General features: G+C 43.4%; 1 protein-coding gene across 5 annotated transcripts in view; it reads right to left on the reverse strand.

Moving 5' to 3' along the window:
• Positions 1–19,861, reverse strand: part of GRHL2 (grainyhead like transcription factor 2) — a 112,971-nt gene that overhangs the window by 45,854 nt on the left and 47,256 nt on the right. For all 5 annotated transcript variants that reach the window (XM_075920263.2, XM_006122407.5, XM_006122408.5 and 2 more), the window contains exon 8: positions 10,076–10,170. In XM_075920263.2, the coding sequence (XP_075776378.1) occupies positions 10,076–10,170 (95 nt within the window). The remainder of the gene's footprint in view (positions 1–10,075; positions 10,171–19,861) is intronic.

The following is a 19,861-nucleotide window of genomic DNA, read 5'->3' on the forward strand; positions in this document are numbered from 1 at the left end:
GTAACAGCAAGGCCACCAGCAGCCAGGGAGCCCCAGCCGGTAGACAGCAGCAGGGTCATGAAGGCTGGGGAGTTCCATACCCAAAGAGCCCCGGCCAGTCCACTGCACCTGAGCCTAAGCCCAGTAGCAGCGGGCTGCAGCCCAGTGGCAGCGGGGCTGGAGCTGAGGCAGCCATAGGGAGAGGCAGTGGGCTAAGAGGACAGTGGTGGGGGACGTCCCCTGATCGAGCAAATTCTCTCATTCAGGACGGGTCAGGCCTTCAGGGTGCCAGACCAGGGAGGTCCAACTGTAGCTGTTTGATTCAAGAGCCTTCTTGCCCTGGCCTCCTCCATGGTAGAGTCATATGGTTGGGCAACATAGGCTTGGAAAAAGCTGTAATCGCAGTACTAGAAATCACTGCTGTTTTCCCTAAAGCCCGATCTAATACTCCATATACAGGCATATTTGGGGTTCTGCTTACGAGCACTTGTGCCCCAATTCATTTACAAATATGACTCCAATACGTCATGCAGACTGGATCTTAACTATGTTCTGCAACCAGGAAAGAGCCTTGTTTGCATCTTTGGTGCAGAGAGAGCCTTAGTTAGGGCTCCACTGTTGTGAGGAGCCCATCTGAGTAGTAAGACAATTACAACATTTCATCCATCTGCTCACTCAAGCTAATGGGGGACCAAGGGCACTCTGACAATGAAAAATTAACCTGGAGAAATGTTTGCTGCATGAGAAGCTGACGTAACTGGCCTATGACAAAGAGAAAGAGAGACCAACCAGCCTATATTGTTTCATATTGGGAGCCTATTGCCAGAATCTCTACCTCTTTTTAGGGAGGAGATTTTTTCGTGTGCAGCAGTTATGAAGATTACGTATTGTTTGATGGCAATGGCCAGGCTCAGGGATTAATTTCCCCTTTACTATTTAATCCAGCCGACATGACTCCTACCTCAATCTTGTGTTTTACACATTGTAAAGGTCTTTAGTCATTACATCTGTGACACATAATCCTTTTACTATTGTTTGCGTTTCTTCCTTTCATCATCTTAAAAAGAAGTGATAGTTTTTTCACAACAAATAATAAAAAACTGTACAGCCATTTCTCTATATATTGCTGGCAATATATGGACTCTATACCCAGAGCTCTGTTCTTTATAGGACCAATCAGTCTTCAGCTTTTGAAACACCACATTCCATACTGGGACGCCAAAGAGATAAACAACATGTCTTTCACTGAAAAAAAAATCAATCCCATCATCCCTTTTATAAACCATAAGTGCAGCTTTATAGTTTCTCTTGCTATGCATTACCTTATAAATCCTATACAAAGGTGAGGCCTTTGATTTAGTTCAATACCAATGACTCCAGAGAATGTTTACATTTCTCTTTTGAAGCTTTCTTTACCCATACCACACCCCAGCAACTACATAAAAATCCCATTTGTCGTGAATCCCAGCTGCCTATTTACTGAACCATGTGCATACAATGAAATTTCAACCTTGCTTGCTGCCACAACCTTTTTCAATTATCTTCCTTCTACATATACAGAGGGATGATTTATTGAAACTGGCTCTAAGCCTAACACTACAGAAGTTCAGGTACCAGTCCTCAAATACAAAACGTCGATTCCTCCCAGCTCTAAATAAAAAAAAAAAAAAAGTTTGAAAAAGACTAATCATTAGGGAAGGGACTTTTTTTTTGGTCCTGTGATTATGCAGCCCGTAGCACAGAGGTGGGTAATCATTTTTTGCCAAGGGCCACTTCAGAAATTTCTGAAGTTTTTGACATTTTTTAAGTGGTCCCAGGCTGCACCGGAAGGGGCAGGGGCAGGATAGTTCCCTGCTTCCCCACCCACAGACCATGATTAGTCTGGGGGAGTATGTGAAGTCTTTGCCCTCCCCTCACCCGCCCCCCCCCCCCGAGTTTCCCCCTAGGTGCCCATGCCCCTGGCAATGGGAGGAGACTTTGTGCACTCTCCTTCTGCCCCTAGGCCAATCAGGGCTTGGGGGCGGGGGAGTGAGCAAAGTCTCCTCCCATCCTGCCAGGAGCACATGGTGATTCTAAGCACCGTGCGCTCCTTGCAGGACAGAGGAAACTTCATGAGCTTCCCCCGCCCACAGGCACTAAGTGGCCTGGGGGCGGGGGAACGGCAGGGCCTCCGTGAGTCAGATCAACCTGCTTGGCTGGCCGATCCTGGCCCGCAGAGGCTCCTTTGCCCACCCCTGCCCTAGCACAATGTGGTCTGCTTGGCTGGCCGATCCTGGCCCGCAGAGGCCCCTTTGCCCACCCCTGCCCTAGCACAATGTGGTCATGGTCCAGGCCTGGAACTCATAGGGGTTACAGTAATAGAAAATAATAACAACAATAATAACTAATAAATTCTTCCCTAGTGAAATGGAATTTGATGTAGCTTTAGCAAGGACACGAGTAGGTAAGGCATAAATCCTGGACTGCTCACAAGATAAACAAGACATATTGTTTATATTGAGTATAACTTAACTGCATAGGTCGCCACATTACAAACACCTCAGCCCAATCTACACACTGCTTTGCATGTGCAATACAGTGATATTTTCCTTCATGAACAATGCACTGAATTGGTGCCTTGACTTTCATTTAAAGCTGTGGTTCTCAACTGGTGGTCCATGGACCACTAGTGATCCATGGTGATTTTTTCAGTGGCCCACAAGAACATTGTCCAAAGTCCACAAAAATTTTTTGATTGGCCTGGTGGTTCGTGGACTGAAAAGAGTTGAGAACCACTGATTTAAAGCAATCACTGGAAATAAATTCATAGAATCATAGAATCATAGAATAATAGGACTGGAAGGGACCTCGAGAGGTCATCGAGTCCAGCCCCCCGCCCTCAAGGCAGGATCAAGCTCCGTCTACACCATCCCTGACAGATGTCTATCTAACCTGTTCTTAAATATCTCCAGAGAGGGAGATTCCACCACCTCCCTTGGCAATTTATTCCAATATTTGACCACCTTGACAGTTAGGAATTTTTTCCTAATGTCCAATCTAAACCTCCCCTGCTGCACTTTAAGCCCATTACTCCTTGTCCTGTCCTCAGAAACCAAGAGGAACAAATTTTCGCCTTCCTCCTTGTGACACCCTTTTAGATATTTGAAAACCGCTATCATGTCCCCCCTTAATCTTCTTTTTTCCAAACTAAACAAGCCCAGTTCATGAAGCCTGGCTTCATAGGTCATGTTCTCTAGACCTTTAATCATTCTTGTCGCTCTTCTCTGTACCCTTTCCAATTTCTCCACATCTTTCTTGAAATGTGGCGCCCAGAACTGGACACAGTACTCCAGCTGAGGCCTAACTAGTGCAGAATAGAGCGGCAGAATGACTTCACGAGTTTTGCTTTCAACACACCTGTTGATACAACCTAGAATCATATTTGCTTTTTTTGCAACAGCATCACACTGTTGACTCATATTCAACTTGTGGTCCACTATGACCCCTAGATCCCTTTCTGCCATGCTCCTTCCTAGACAGTCGCTTCCCATCTTGTATGTATGGAACTGATTGTTCCTTCCTAAGTGGAGCACTTTACATTTCTCTTTATTAAACCTCATCCTGTTTACCTCTGACCATTTCTCTAACTTGCTAAGGTCATTTTGAATTATGTCCCTATCCTCCAAAGAAGTTGCAACCCCACCCAGTTTGGTATCATCTGCAAACTTAATAAGAGTACTCTCTATCCCAATATCTACATCATTGATGAAGATATTGAATAGTACGGGTCCCAAAACAGACCCTTGAGGAACTCCACTTGTTATCCCTTTCCAGCAGGATTTAGAACCGTTAACAACAACTCTCTGACTACGGTTATCCAGCCAATTATGCACCCACCTTATCGTGGCCAATATGCAAATTGCCTATATGCATGTTTTTTTCTTCATGGAATAAGCTCAGATGTAGTTCAGTCCGAACTATTTATGTTCGTTTTCAATTAATCATGCTCACAGCACCAATTTATTTTTGGTTATATCTTAAGAGTTTGTGCAGCTTAGGAAAAAATGTTTTCATGCCACTAGTGTTGTCTGGTTTTTAATTACTTTTCCTGAAACTTCAAATTTGATCATGAGTCAAACTGAAAATAAAGGCTATTTATTAATTGAGGTTAAGTCACACAATTAACTCAAAAAATTAATCATGATTAATTGCATGGTTAGTAACAGAATACCAACTGAAACATATTAAATATTTTGGATATTTTCTACATTTTCAAATATATTATTTTAGTCACAACACAGAATACAAAATATACATTGTTTACATTATATTATTTTTATTACAAATATTTGCACTGTAAAAAAACAGCATTTTTCAATTCACCTTATACAAGTATTGTTGTAAAATCGGTTTTCTGTGAAAGTGTAACTTACAAATGTAGATTTTTTTGTTACTTTACAGCACTAATAAACAAAACAATGTAAAACTTTAGAGCCAATAAGTCCATGCAGTCTAAATTCTTCTTCAGCCAATCACTAAGTTAAAAAAAGGTTATTTACATTTACAGGAGATAGTGCTGCATGCTTTTTATTTACAAAGCCATCTGAAAGTGAGAAAAGGCACTTGCATGGCACATTGCAAGGTATATACAAGCCAGATATGCTAAACATTCATATGCCCCCTCATGCTTTGGCCACCATTTCAGAGGATATGCTTCCATGTTGATGAGGCTTGTTTAAAAATGTATTCATTAAATTTGTAACTGAACTCCTTGCAGAGAATTGTATTTCTCCTGCTCTGGAGTTTACCCACATTCTGCCATATATTTCATGTTCTAGCAGGCTTGAATGGTGCCTTAGCACAGTGGTTCTCAATTCGTTTCAGTCCACGAACCACCAGGCCAATCAAAAAATTTTCGTGGACTTTGGATGATGTTCCTGTGGACCACCGAAAAAGTCACCACAGTCTTAGCACATATTCATTTTAAGAACGCTTTAAGAGCATATTAGACAAAATGCAAAGAAGGTACCAATATGACATTTCTAAAAATAGCTTCAGCATTTATTCCAGGATTTAAGAATCTGAAGTGCCTTCCAAAATATGTAAGAGACGAGGTATGGAGCAAGCTTTCAGAAGCCTTAAAAAAGCAACACTCCCATGTGGAAATTACAAAAAACAAACCACCAAAAAAAATCACCTTCTGCTGGTTGCAGCTGACTCAGATGGCCAAAATCAACATCTGTAGGTCTGCTCTGCTTTGGATCATTATCAGCATGGACATGTGTCCAGGGGTGGATGAGAGTGCTGCGGGGCCCAGGGCAGCGCCGCGGGGCCCCGGGCAGCAAAATTTCGCGGGGTCCCCCCTTTGAAACAGCGCGTGCGCTGTGGTGCCAAGGCGCATGCGCGGGGCCTCGGGAAGCACGGGGCCCAGGGCAGCCGCCCCGCTCGCCCTGCCCTAAATCCGCCACTGCGCGTGTCCTCAGAAATGGTGGTTGAAACATGAAGGAATACTTGAATCTATAGCACATCTGGCACATAAATATCTTGCATTGCTGGTTACAACAGTGCCATGTGAATGCTTGTTCTCACATTCAGATGACATTGTAAACAAGAAGCAGACAACATTATCTTCCCTAAATTGTAACCAAACTTGTTTGTCTGTGTGATTGGCTGAACAAGAAGTAGGACTGAGTGAATTTGTAGGCTCTGAAGTTTTACATTGTTTTTATTTTTGAATGCAGGTTTTTTTATATTATAAATCTACATTTGTACACTCAACTTTCATGATAAAGAGATTGTACTGCAGCACTGGTATTAGATCAATTGAAAACAGCTGTTTCTTTTGTCTTTTACAGTGCAAGTATTTGTAATCAAATGTAAAGTGAACACTGTATACTTTATATTGTGTTGTGTTTGAAAATGTAGAAAACATCCAAAATATGCACATAAGTGGTATTCTATTACTAATTAACAATGCGATAAATTGTGATTCATTTTTTTAAATGCTTGACAGCTCTACTGAAAGAGTTTCTGCTGTCACCAAAGTTCCCCTAGATCTTTGTCATCTGGCTAAGCACTGACTTCAGCACATGTATAATACAGCAGGACAGTCACTGCAGAAATATTAGCTTTTTAGAATCACACAGCCACTCCATGCTTAATTATTTTTCATCTTCTGTTACCAGTATTAAAGGCTGCCTTCATGCTGAAATAGATGAGAAACCAGCTAATCACTTTGCTCTTAATAATTCTGTGCATAAAGTCCAAGTGGGGGAATGAAAGTGAGATGGGTTACTCCCCAGATATCCTTTTTTTCCCATTCTCTGCACTGATTAGGCCTCAGTTGGAGTATTGCTTCCAGTTCTGGGCACCACATTTCAAGAAGGATGTAGAAAAATTGAAGAAGGTCCAGAGAAGAGCAACAAAAATTATTAAAAGTCTAGAAAGGAGTATTCAGAAAGGGATGTAAGGTCATAGTGGACCACAAGTTAAATATGAGTCACCAGTGTAACACTGTTGCAAAAAAAGCAAACATGCTTCTGGAATGCATTACAGGAGTGGTGTGAGCAAGACACGAGAAGTCATTCTTCCACTCTACTCTGCACTGATCAGGCCTCAATTGGAGTATTATGTCCAATTCTGGGTACCACATTTCAAGAAAGATGTGGAGAAGTTGGAGAAGGTCCAGAGAAGAGCAACAAAAATGATTAAAGATCTAGAAAACATGAGCTATGAGGCAAGGCTGAAGGAACTGGACTTGTTTAGTTTGGAAAAGAGAGGGAACATGATAGTGGTTTTCAGGTATCTAAAAGGGTATCACAGAGAGGAGAGGGGAAATTGTTCTCCTTGGCCTCTGATAATAGGACAAGAAGCAATGGGTTTAATCTGCAGAAAGGGAGGTTTAGGTTGGACATTAGGAAAAACTTCCTAACTGTCAGGGTGGTTAAACACTGGAATAAATTGCCTACGGTGGTTGTGGAATTTCCATCACTGGAGATATTTAACAGCAGGTTAGACATCTATTGGGGAAGATATAGACCATGTTGGGGCCTGCCATGAGGGGAGGGGACTAGACTTGATGATTTCTCGTGGTCACTTCCAGTTCTAGTATTCTATGATTCTGTGATTCTAAAAAAACCCTTAAAAAACAATGAATAATCTAGTAACACCTTAAAGAGTAACAAAACATGTAGCTAGTATCATGAGCTTTTGCGGGCAAAATGATTTGTTAGTCTTTAAGGTTCTACTAGACTATTTGTTGTTTTTAAAGTTTTTCTGTTACAGACTAACTCAGCTACCCCTCTGAAGTCTATGATTCTAGTGACGCTCTCTTAATAGCTACATTGTCTTTCTGCTGAGGAAGCTGAGATGAGGCTTGACATGGCTAGGCAAAATGATCTCGTCTTCTGACTCCACTGAGCCCCAGATCTATCCCATAAATTCATCAACGATTTAGATATTGGCCTAGAAAGTACGCTTATTACGTTTGCAGATGATACCAAGCTGGGAGGGGTTGCGACTGCTTTGGAGGATATGGTCATAATTCAAAATGATCTGGACAAATTGAAGAAATGGTCTGAGGTAAACAGGATGAAGTTTAATAAAGACAAATGCAAAGTGCTCCACTTAGGAAGGACTAATCAGTTTCACACATACAGAATGGGAAGCGACAGTCTGGAAAGGAGTATGGCAGAAAGGGATCTAGGGGTTATTGTAGACCACAAGCTGAATATGAGTCAGCAGTGTGATGCTGTTGCAAAAAAAGCAAACATGATTCCGGGATGCATTTACAGGAGTGGTGTGTGCAAGACACGAGAAGTCATTCTTCCGCTCTACTCTGCGCTGGTTAGGCCTTAGTTGGAGTATTGTGTCCAGCTCTGGGCACTGCATTTCAAGAAAGATGTGGAGAAATTGGAGAGGGTCCAAAGAGCAACAAGGATTAGTAAAGGTCTAGAGAACATGACCTATGAAGGAAGGCTGAAAAATTTGGGTTTGTTTAGTTTAGAAAAGAGAAGATTGAGAGGGGACATGATAGCAGTTTTCAGGTATCTAAAAGGGTATCATAAGGAGGAGAGAGAAAACTTGTTCATATTGGCCTCTGAGGATAGAATAAGAAGCAATGGGCTTAAACTGCAGCAAGGGAGGTTTAGGTTGGACATTAGGAAAAAGTTCCTAACTATCAGGGTAGTCAAACACTGGAATAAATTGCCCAGGGAGGTTGTGGAATCTCCATCTCTGGAGATATTTAAGAGTAGGTTAGATAAATGTATATCAGGAATGGACTAGACAGTATTTGGTCCTGCCATGAGGTCAGGGGACTGGACTCGATGACCTCTCGAGGTCCCTTCCAGTCCTAGTATTCTATGGTTCTATGATTCTATGAAATTCCATGGCACAGTGAAAGCTTCAGCCTGAATAGGTAAGAAAAGCCACCATCAAGAATGAGGAGGAAATGTATGCTGACTGAGGATCGACTCCTGTTCTCACTGAACTGAGCAGGTATGTTGCTATTGATTTCAGTGGCAGTAGGATAGAATCCTGAAGGATCTGAGTTTGTTGCCATGGAGCCAGATCCAAACCCCACGAAAGCTGATAGTTAGATGCCCACTGAATTCAGTGTGCAATATATCAGGTTCATAGAGAATGATTCCTCTGCCTCTTCCAGTCTACACCAAGGAACAGTGGGAAAATCAAGGGTTACAGCAAGATGAGCCAGCATTACTGAAGCAGTAATTCTGATATAATTGAGGAGATAAAAGAAGTCTCTGAATTCTTTGTGTGTGTGTTTGTTTCTTTTACTTAGGTCCAAACTGAGATTCTGTGTCAAAGTTTTGGATAGCCTTTCTCTGCTGACAGCCAGACCCTGACTCCTCTACTCAGGCTGAGTAGTACATTTCTCCCCAAATTGTTCCACTCTGCCAGAGGGAGGATTTGGATCTAAATCAGCTGGTGACCAGGTGGAGCAGGCAATGATGGAGAAAGAAAAGATCTAACTCTAGAAACAGGATGTGGGTGCATCTAGACTGGCAAGATTTTGCGCAAAAGCAGCCGCTTTTGCACAAAAACTTGCCAGCTGTCTAAACTGGCCACTTAAATTTGCGCAAGAGCACTGACATTCTACTGAAACAAAATACAGGACTATGTAGCACTTTAAAGACTAACAAGATGGTTTATTAGATGATGAGCTTTCATGGGCCAGACCCACTTCCTCAGATCAAATAATGGAAGAAAATAGTCACAACCATATATACCAAAGGATACAATTAAAAAAAAAATGAACACCAGACTAACACGGCTACATCTCTATCACTATTTGACATTCTACTGTAAGAATTCAGTGCTTCTTGCGCAAATACTTTGACACTCCCACTCAGGGATAAGCCCTCTTGTGCAAGAACACTGGCTAAAATGGCCATCGGAGCTTTCTTGCGCAAAAGCGCGTCTATACTGGGCGTGGATGCTTTTGCGCAAAAGCACTTTTTGCACAAAAGCATCCGTGCCAATCTAGATGCTCTTTTGTGGAAATACTTCTAACGGAAAAACTTTTCCGTTAAAAGTATTTCCGCAAAATCATGCCAGTCTAGACGCAGCCGGTATGTCTGAGCTTTGCTGAGTACATACCCACTGGCTTCAGGCTGGTTTCTACTTGGTACAGCTCAGCTGTGCCTGTGCTTCTGCTACTAGCAGTTCTACAGCTGCACCACAATTAATACTTATGCTAACTCACTGAGAGCGAGAGCAAGCATGTGTACACAAGCAAGAGACTCACACTCCTAGCTGACACTGGGACGTGAGGGGAAGGGGCGATACATTTTAGTGCCTGGTGATAACTCAGCACAAGTTGTACCTTTCATGTTATCATCTAACCTGCTAACTGCATCTTCCACATTCAACTGGAACTGAACAATAACTTAAATTTCCTACAGGTACTGTCCATCACACCACCTTCTGGTGGGACCTCAGAGCAGGAGCTGACCAAGCTTTTAATGTGCTACCTCTGAGGATGTGGAACGTGTTCACTTCTGTCTCTTTTATGCTTATTAAGGGGGTGATGGTGTGGAAAGTGATATTTATAAATATCATAAAAACAACACATTCACTCTGTACTGCTACTCACCTTGGCTTCATCATTGACATCCCAAGTAAAGGACACAGCATTGTATGCTATTTCTTCAATGTTCCCAATGGTGTTAAAGCTCTCCTTGTAATCAGCTGTAAGACACATCCAATAAAAATGACTTTTAAGAACAGAGTTCTCTCATTTATTTTCATACTTCACAGAGTCTTCTGCAAGGTTGTCCTTTGCCTTTTCATGCAGGTCTATCTAGACAGGAAAGCTATGCTATTGCTCATGTTTCATTATTAAAAATCTGATTTACAAAATTAAGATCACAGCTGTTCAGAGTAGTAAATCTTCCTGGAGCCACATTCTTTATTACAACTGTGATAGCTGGATTTTTACTGGAGGTTTTAGTCTTAACATGGAACCAATGTTTCTGAACAGGAAATGAATGTGTGCTTGTTAACGTGGTAGTAAGAAGGAAAGGCTGAAACTGGAAAGCTAAACAAGGTAGTGGAAACAGTCAAAGGAACATTTAACCCTTTGTGGAAACACACGGAGCCGAGGAAACCAATGCACCTTGCAACAAAGTTTGAGGAAGGCTTGCAACGTGCTATGCAATATTAGCCTGATATTGTTTTGCTATCTATAGGTAGCTTCCTTCCAATTTGACTACCAAGCTTTTTTGTTTTTGTTTTGCAATTTAAATAAATAATCCATTCATCACCAACTGCTAAAAAACAAAAACAAACAAAGAAAAAACATCAGGAACATGTTCAGTGGTGTCCACAGAGCAGTGATTACACGCTCACTCTGCTTTCTGATAACTGAAGGTACAACGCATTGGATCTTTAACAAGGGGACCCTTTCTTCCAAAAATATAACTAGCAGTAACAAAAACAAGCAAAAAAAAAACAATCCCAAAGCAAAACCCATGAAAGTTTAAAACAAACAAAAAACAGAAGTAACCAAACATCCCCTCTCAATTAATTGATTTTTGTTTCCTCGGGGCCTATGATGTCATAACCCTATCAATACTCTAGTCAGCCAAAGAGTATTAAAAAGAAAAAACCGCTGTGTAAATGAGACCTGAATTTCTAATGTAGAAAACAGCAGGAAAAAAATTTGAAAGAAGGAAGCAGGAATATGGCAGATTTCAGCTTTTCTTTATACAGCACAGAGAAGCAAAAACGGGACGATAACCCATTTTCCTCCCTTACCTTTAATATTTCTAGTTCCACATGTAATCATAGATTAAAAGCTTTCAGATTCTTCAAAGAGAAAATATGTCACCCCTCCATGGGGCATATGCTGCCTGAAAATCCCTGGAGAGGTATAATTGTACTCAGTACCAGAGGGCTCTGATTACTCAGTGCAATAACTTATTTTAACTTCTGCCTGCATCTGCACTTCAAAAGTAGGTTGGTTCATGGCTTTGTGATCAGTGGTAGAAAGTGAATGTTTGACACTCAGTAAGTGATGGTCCAATATGAATTTGGTATTCTTTTTCTCAACCTTGTTATTCCTTTAAGAAAAATGAACATTATCTAGGTTTCACAAAATAATTAAGAAGCAACAATACTTTCAAGTATGCTTGCATGGCAAAAGTGTCAGTTTTGTGCGTGCAATAAAGAGCAGAAGTATAATTACTATACATTTATCTGAAGCACAAGGACGCTGTCTGGACTAGTGACACAACATGCTTGAAATGCTTGAAACAGGTTGGATCAAAGAACCACAGGCATGGCATGAAACTTTCAGTGAGGTCAAGCAATTGGACACAGTGAATGTGTCTAAAGAAGGTCTCTGGACCTTTATCCACACTGTGAACACAAGTCATCTTTCTAAATGAACAAATTGGCTTTCCAGTTTGTAATGGAGAACGCAAGCAAGAAGAATTAGGAAATATACATATGCAGTTTAGTATGCACATGCACCCACCTTCCCACCCACCCCTTCGATTTATGATTCACCCAAAAATGCCTTGTGCAAATGATTGCTGCTCATGAACATGCTGTGTAGGTGTATCTTGGAAAGGGGTGAACAAGAGTCTTGTAAAGACATATGTTTTCTTCACATAAAAGACAATAAGTATCCACCATGCCACCAGCATCTCTCTTCCCCCAAAACACGCCCCCCATTTCCTGACCTGCCATACACATGCCTCAGGAAATGTGCAACATGCCATATAAAAGCAGGGCTGCACATTACTCCCTTCAGCTCAAAGATAACTAAAGAATCCAGAGCAGAGAAATCAGTCTTGTGGGGTTTTGAAAATGACCAACTGGAGCTGCTTTAAGCATCAGCCTAGCTGCTGCTTCTAGGACAGGCGTGGGCAATAATTCTTGAAGGGGGGGGGGGGGCACTTCAAACATTTGTAAGTAGTCATGGGCCACTGGGCAGGGCCTTTAAATAGCAGGACTTGAAAGGGCTCATGTCTCCCCCGCAGCTCCCAGGCATCACGTTAGCCAGAGATGGGAGCTGCGAGCCCTTCCAACTCCTGCTGTTTGAAGGCCGTGCAGCTCCCTGTCTTGCTGCCAGCGCGTTGCCTGGGAGCTGCTGACACGCGAGCCCTTTCATCTTCTTCTATTGAAAGGGCTTGTGCCTTCCCTGGGGCTGTTGCCTGACAGCCGTGGGGAAGGAGCTAGCCCTTTAAATAGAAGCAGTTGAAAGGGCTCGCGTGATCCTGGCTCCCAGGCAATGTGCTAGAGGTGTGGGAGCTGCGAGCCCTTTCAACTGTTTTTCGCCCTTTAAATAGAAACTGTTGAAAGGACTAGCAGCTCCCGCGCCTCTAGTGCGTTGACTGGGAGCTGAGGTTGCACGAGCCCTTTCAACTGCTCCTATTTAAAGGTCTTGTGTCTTCCTCATGGCTGCCACTTCCCAGAAATGAGTTAGGGGGCAGAGCCAAGAACTGTTGTGTGAGCCAGATAAGAGTTAGGCAGGCCACATCTGGCCCACTGACAGGCTCTTCCCCCCCCCCCCACCCCCGCTCTAGGTGCTACTTCAATATAAATGTTAACTAACAATGAACTATCAATTAGAAATCATTTCCATGGATAGTGGAAGGCTGTCACCATTGTACTTTTTCCTCTCAAGTTGCTGCTGCTTCAACAGCTGTAGAAAATTAGCGTTACTTGATATGCAACAAAATGACTCTGCAAGAATTATTTTCATTTTGTTTGGAAAATTCTATAAAGCAATATTGAAATTTGCAGTCTACTAAACCACTATCAATTCATGACCTGGGTAAAGCTTGCAAGAATTAGACGCTAGGGGTAACCATTTTTGGTTTAAGCATCCAAATGATATCAATATTAGGCAAAATAACAGTAAAACTGTACCACTTTTGATCATATTATGGTACCAATACTAGCCAAATGAATACAGCCTGTTGTAATGTCATCCGCTACTATATTCTGTATGCTCCATTGGTTTTGAAGAGGTGGGATGGAGTGGGATGTCCGAGCATGTAAGTGTTAAAAGGTCAGAAATATTCCCCAGTCCTCCTATGGAATGAAGAAGGTGGAAGCACCTATACCTTTTCCACAGAAATCCATACCTGCATTTAACATTGATTTTGTAAATTCCCTTTGTTTCCTGCTAACTCTGGGCATAAATAATTTCTCATTTAGAACAGTACTTAACCATCTGCTTAAGTTTAAGTATCTGCTTTCCCATTAATGTAATTGGGATGTAAGCTTGCACTAATAAACATCATCCAATGATTCCCCAGCCCAGGCCCGCTGATGGGGGAGGGGAAACAAAAGGGGCAATTGCACATGGGCCTTGGGGGGGAGGGGCAGGAGTCTTCAGCGCTGTCTGGAGTGTTTTTTTCAGACTCCCCCTGCCTCAGTTTGGTCTCTTCAGCCTTGAGATGCGTAACTGAGGAGTGGGAAAACTGACTTGCAAGTTTCAGGAGTTGTCAATAGCACTTTACATCATTTCAGTATTTGGTTTATTGCTAATACACACATCCTCTTTTAATGGAAGACAAAAATGGAGTCACACTCTTCACCTGTGAACACCTGTGTTCTGGCTTCACTCTGGGCATACTACCATGCTCTCAATACTGAACCCTGAGACTGAAACATCAACCTGCCATGCAACCTCAGTTCATCACACGATCAGTAGATGATGCTTTTCTGCAAGCGTCACAGTAGAGATGAGCCCAAGCCAAACCCCCAAACCTGGACACTGTTGAATTTGGGTAAAAGTTGGCTCCACATCTGCAGAACAGTGCAAAAAACCTGATGACAGGAGCACCTACAAAGAAGCAGCATGATGGAATATTGGCACAGGGACACGGACACCCCTGCTGATAGTGGGTATCGCAGCTGGGACCATCAGCACCAGCCCCTATTCTCTGAATAATAATACAGGAATTACTCCTTTTGCTCTGAGCACCACTGTTGTTATGTAGGCCATGCTTTATATTAAGGATATATTTCTGAATAGTTTATAAAGGATTAGTGAATGATCATAGAGGTTATAAGCATGTAATGACTAATATGTGACATTGAAGGCTATGAATACATCAGTATAAGATGTTATTACAATCTACGACAATTGTTTACCACAACATCAGTTAATCGTTTCTTAACCCTTTATAAATTATACTGTAATTTCAACATGAAGTGTGTGCAATATGCAGTACTTGTACCATGCCTAAATTTGTTACAGCTGCCTCAGGAAAAAGAGCTAGACAATGCCCTTCCTCAAAGAGTTTACAAGCTGGAATATAGAAATGACACAGCCAGATCATATGAGAACAGACCAGAAATGAATTTCTTGGACCTGTCACTAGAGAGAGATATGATCACAAACACTAAGCCACTTTATTGTTATGTGAACACTCTTGGGAAAAAGAATTCTTCCCCTCCAAGAGAAAGCTGGTAGCTACTGAATTATCTCTAAGAAGGCCCTGACATGAGGAATAATAAACTGACTATAAGTAATTCAGTAATTCACATACAGATCTATATGCAAACACAATTTTGTGAAAATTAGACACAATGCTGCATAGTGTCTTCAGTCTCTGTCACAATTTGCCCCCGTGTGGAATAGATGTAACATACACTAAGCAGTTAGTAATTGCCAGACCATGTAAAAGAAAACTGCAGGGCTACGTCTACACTGGCCCCTTTTCCGGAAGGGGCATGTTAATTTCAGCGATCGTAATAGGGAAATCCGCGGGGGATTTAAATATCCCCCCGCGGCATTTAAATAAAAATGTCCGCCGCTTTTTTCCAGCTTTTAGAAAAGCCGGAAAAGAGCGTCTACACTGGCCCCGATCCTCCGGAAAAAGCGCCCTTTTCCGGAGGATCTTATTCCTAAAGTAGAATAAGATCCTCCGGAAAAGGGCGCTTTTTCCGGAGGATCGGGGCCAGTGTAGACGCTCTTTTCCGGCTTTTCTAAAAGCCGGAAAAAAGCGGCGGACATTTTTATTTAAATGCCGCGGGGGGATATTTAAATCCCCCGCGGATTTCCCTATTGCGATCTCTGAAATTAACATGCCCCTTCCGGAAAAGGGGCCAGTGTAGACGTAGCCCAGCAGTTTTGCTGAGCACCGCATTGGAAAGCTCACATATGAGCTACTAGAAGATTTACCCAGTTTTGCTTGGGTGCTTAACTCAATTAACTTTTGTTTTCCTTCATTTAAATTGTTGCTCTGGGGTTGGACTGGGGATGAGGGGTTCAGGATGGGGGTTGGCCTGGGGAGAGAGGACAGCCCCAGCCTTCTCTTACCCCAGCAGCTTTTGGCCAGGTGAGAAGCACCTTTCCATAGATGCTACAGCTTCAGGCACAGCCGGGCAGATCCAGATTCGTCTGCCCCCCTGTACTCTCCAACCAGAGTGAGGAATGCAACAAACTATGCACTTTCCCCTTGCTCCCTGACGAAAGGGAACAGACAGGGATACTCCTATATGGGGGGGGACGACCTTCAGCCCCCCTTCCTAAAAGATGCACAGGGAACTTGAGAGTGGAAGGCTCAGGGTTGGGGCAGTCCCAGATAGGGGAGGTGTGCCCCCAGCCAGCCCGTTTCACCTGACTGGTGATTCTGTCTCTTTTCTGTATGGTTTTCTGAGAAGCATAAGAACATAAAGACGGCCATACTGGGTCAGACCAAAGGTCCACCTAGCTCAGAATCCTGTCGGCTAACAGTGGCCAATACTAGCTGCCCCAGAGGGTGTGAACAGAAACAGGTAATCATCAAGTGACCCCTTTCCTGTCATCCATTTCCAGCCTCAGAAGCTAGGGACATCATTCCTACCAATTCTGGCTAATAAGTATGTATGAACTTAACCTCCAAGAATGTATCTATCTCTTTTTTGAAAAGCAATCCCATACCAGGCACATCCCATTTTCCTGGCACAGCCAAACCCTTAGCTTGCTTTATGTTATGAAAAGAAGAAGCTGTATACAGAATGTGGTGGTCCTAGTTCTGACCATTTCTTGAACAAACAGACAGCTGAACAGACAGTCACACAAACTCTCTCAAATATACAGTAGAAATGTGGCAATCGTTTTGTTCTGAAGTGGCAGAATCACTTTTGACACCAGGGCTGTGTCTACACTGGGCCACTTATTCCGGAAAAGCAGCCGCTTTTCCGGAATGAGCTGTGAGCTGTCTACACTGGCCCCTTGAATTTCCGGAAAAGCAGTGACGATTTACTGTAAGAAATCAGCTGCTTTTCTGGAAAAACTATGCTGCTCCCGCTCGGGCAAAAGTCCTTTTCCAGAAAACTGTTCCGGAAAAGGGCCAGTGTAGACAGCCCAGTAGTCTTTTCCGCAAAAAAGCCCCGATCGTGAAAATGACCATCGGGGCTTTTTTCCGGAAAAGCGCGTTTACATTGGCCATGGACGCTTTTATGGAAAAAGGGCTTTTCCAGAAAAGCATCCTGCCAATGTAGACGCTCTTTTTCCGGAAATACTTATAACGGAAAACTGTTCCGTTTTAAGCATTTCCGGAAAAAGGTGCCAGTGTAGACACAGCTCAGGTGTTTGGTAGCTAAATGACTAACATTTTGGTTCCTGATTAAAGGAAAATTTGTTTTGTAAACATTTTATTTGGCAATGATAACCACCAAAGAACGTATTTCAACTGCATAACTGAAATACCATATAATAGTGTCTAAACTCTAGAGACTCTATAGAGATCTGAACTTATTCCTGAGAAATGTTTTGGCAAAGTTTAGATGCATATTAAATAGTTCCTGTGTTTGACACTGAAGATTGTATCATTAAACTTAGTTATTCCAGGTTTCATTCAAGCTTACAGTCTAAATAAAAACTACAGATCTGAATGCTTGGAAGTTAGCACCGGTCAATTTCTCTTCAGATTAATACAATTTTAGCACATGAAACAGACTGCTTATGCACAGCACTCCAGTATCCTGAACACACACTGCAGATTCACTTGTTTGGGCAAAGAGCCTAAAATGTGTCAATTAAACTATTGTGAAATCCTGGTCCATTGAAGTCAGTGGGAATTTCATCCCATATCATCAAAGGTGCAAAGATATGAACATTGGTATTGCAGCATGTATGTACTAGTGCCAAAATATGGGGCTTTAAACAACAGTTGTGACATGATACAACTTCTCTCTACATTTGCTCTGTTAGTGCATTTCCTCTGAGAACTAAACAGACATTCATTTGGACTGGAAGCCAAAATGGAATTTTTAATCACTCCCCTTCAGCAGATGAACAGTTTTCAACTTGATCACTGGGGTTGGGCTGGTAGCAGGAAATAATTCAGTAATAGCTCCTCAGCAGCTTTCTCCAAATAGGTGGGTTTCTAAACAGGCCTGTGATGGGGCCAAAGGGGCCTGAGGCTCCCAGCTGCCACCACGGGTATCACAGCAGCAATGGCGGAGAAGAACCCTTTAAATCACCGCTGGAATGCGGTACACTCCAGGCAGCTCTGAGGGCTGCCTGGGTGGTGGGGAGTATTGTGCTGCAGGTGAAGTCGTGTCCCTTCCACCTGAGGCTCTGCCCCTTTTGGGAGCATAGAGCTGTCCCCTCCCCACCTTGCCCAGTGGCTTGGCAATTCTGTCAGCCCTGTGTTTCTAAATAATCCTAGTCTAAGACCTTGTCTACACTATAAAATTAAATCAAGCTGTGTTAGGTTAACTTACAGACACCATAATAATTCCTGCATTTTTTCATGTCCATCTACCCTTCTTCTGCTGGTGGTGCGTGTCCTCACTCGGAGCCCTTCCACTGACTTATGAAGGGCAGTGCCCAGCAGCCGGACTCCCAGCTGGGAACTCAGCAAGGAGCTGAAAGCTGGGCTGTCAGCCTCAGGCAGGGAGAATTGCAGATATGAGCTGCATGCAGAGCCCACAGCGCAGGTTCTCAGCGTGTGCAGCAAAGTTCCAGCTGTCAGCACTGCAGGGCTCATAGCTGGATCCCCTGCTCTGCTGGTGTAGTGGGAGTTACAGTGGTGGGAGGAACACCGTGGTGTGTATGCTTACAGAGTAGGTTGACATAAACTGCCTTACGTTGATCTAGCTCTGTGGTATACTTCTGGCCCCAGTAAAGACTGGCAACCACGGGTGGCTGGTAAGGTAGGCAAGGGAAGGCATTGCCTTCCCAAAAGTGCCTATACTACCCAGCCACCCTAGAGGGGTTGGGGCAGCACCATGTGGCAGCCTAGCTCCCCAGTGTCCCGGGAATGCTGGGGCCACACTGCACAGGAGCCCGGCTCCCAGGCAGCCTGGGAACGCTTGGGCCTCACCACATGACAGCCCAACTCCCCAGTGGCAGGGGAAGGGTGGGGCTGTGCCGTATGGCAGCCCCAGCCCCCAGCTGGGGTTGGGCAGGGCTTGGCTGGGGGTAGGGAAAATGTTGTGAAGGGGCAAGGTCTCGGGGAAGGGGCTGGGCTTTCGGGGGGAGGAGCAGGGCTTCAGCTGCCTTTCCCAGCTGGGCCTTCACCCGCCACCCATGCTAGCAACATCTGAAAGTGGGTGAGCGAACCTGATGTGCTTTTCTCATTCTTCCCCTTCCCTCCCTGCACACAATTGTTTGGTTCCCTCAGGCAGTCAAACTAAGATAAACTTTGCCTGCTTTGGTCTAGCACACTACTTAGGCCAGAAATCTGAGCAGATGATGGTGTATGTGAATTGCACTTGGGGGGTGGAGGAGGAGCTTTTGATGTCTAGATACTCCCAGGCTATGTCTACACTCGCAGCTTCTTGCATGAGAAATATGCAAATGAGGCTAAATGTGGAATATCGCTAAGCCTCATTTACATACCTAATGAGCCGCCATTTTGCAGAAGAGGCTCTTGTGCCGGAAGGAGATGTCTACACTGCCCCTTCTTGTGCAAGAAAAAGCTTCTTGCGCAATGCCGTTATTCCTGAAAATAAGCAGTGTAGCGACATTGCCCAAGAGGGCAAAAATGGCGGCTCATTAGGTATGCAAATGAGGCTTGGCTTCAGTTGCATATTTCTCGCGCAAGAAGCCGCGAGTGTAGACATAGCCCCAGAGATTTGGATTTTAGGCTTTTTGGCAGCAGGTAGAAACTGCCAAGGATAAGACTTTCCCAAGCACATGAGGAGGGCAGCTGCAGGCTCTCAGAGAATCTTGTAAATGCCCGTGATGGGATGAGTAATAAATGAGTTGATCAGGATAACTCATCAGGGGTTCAAACAGCTTCACTCCCTGTTTTGAGTGAGATAGCTGAAAGCAGAAAGCAGAAAGCAAAAGGAGCTGGGCAGTGCTGTGTGCTAATTGGCAGGCACTCACATAGATGCTGAGCTCCTGAGCAGACACCAAGAATGGATCTCTGAAAAAGCGTATTGTTTTGCAGAAATGTTGAATAGCAAGGACGTCTTTGTA

The sequence above is a fragment of the Pelodiscus sinensis genome, chromosome 2 (assembly GCF_052426305.1).
Source record: "Pelodiscus sinensis isolate ZL-2025 chromosome 2, ASM5242630v1, whole genome shotgun sequence".
In the NCBI taxonomy this organism is placed as follows: domain Eukaryota; kingdom Metazoa; phylum Chordata; order Testudines; family Trionychidae; genus Pelodiscus; species Pelodiscus sinensis.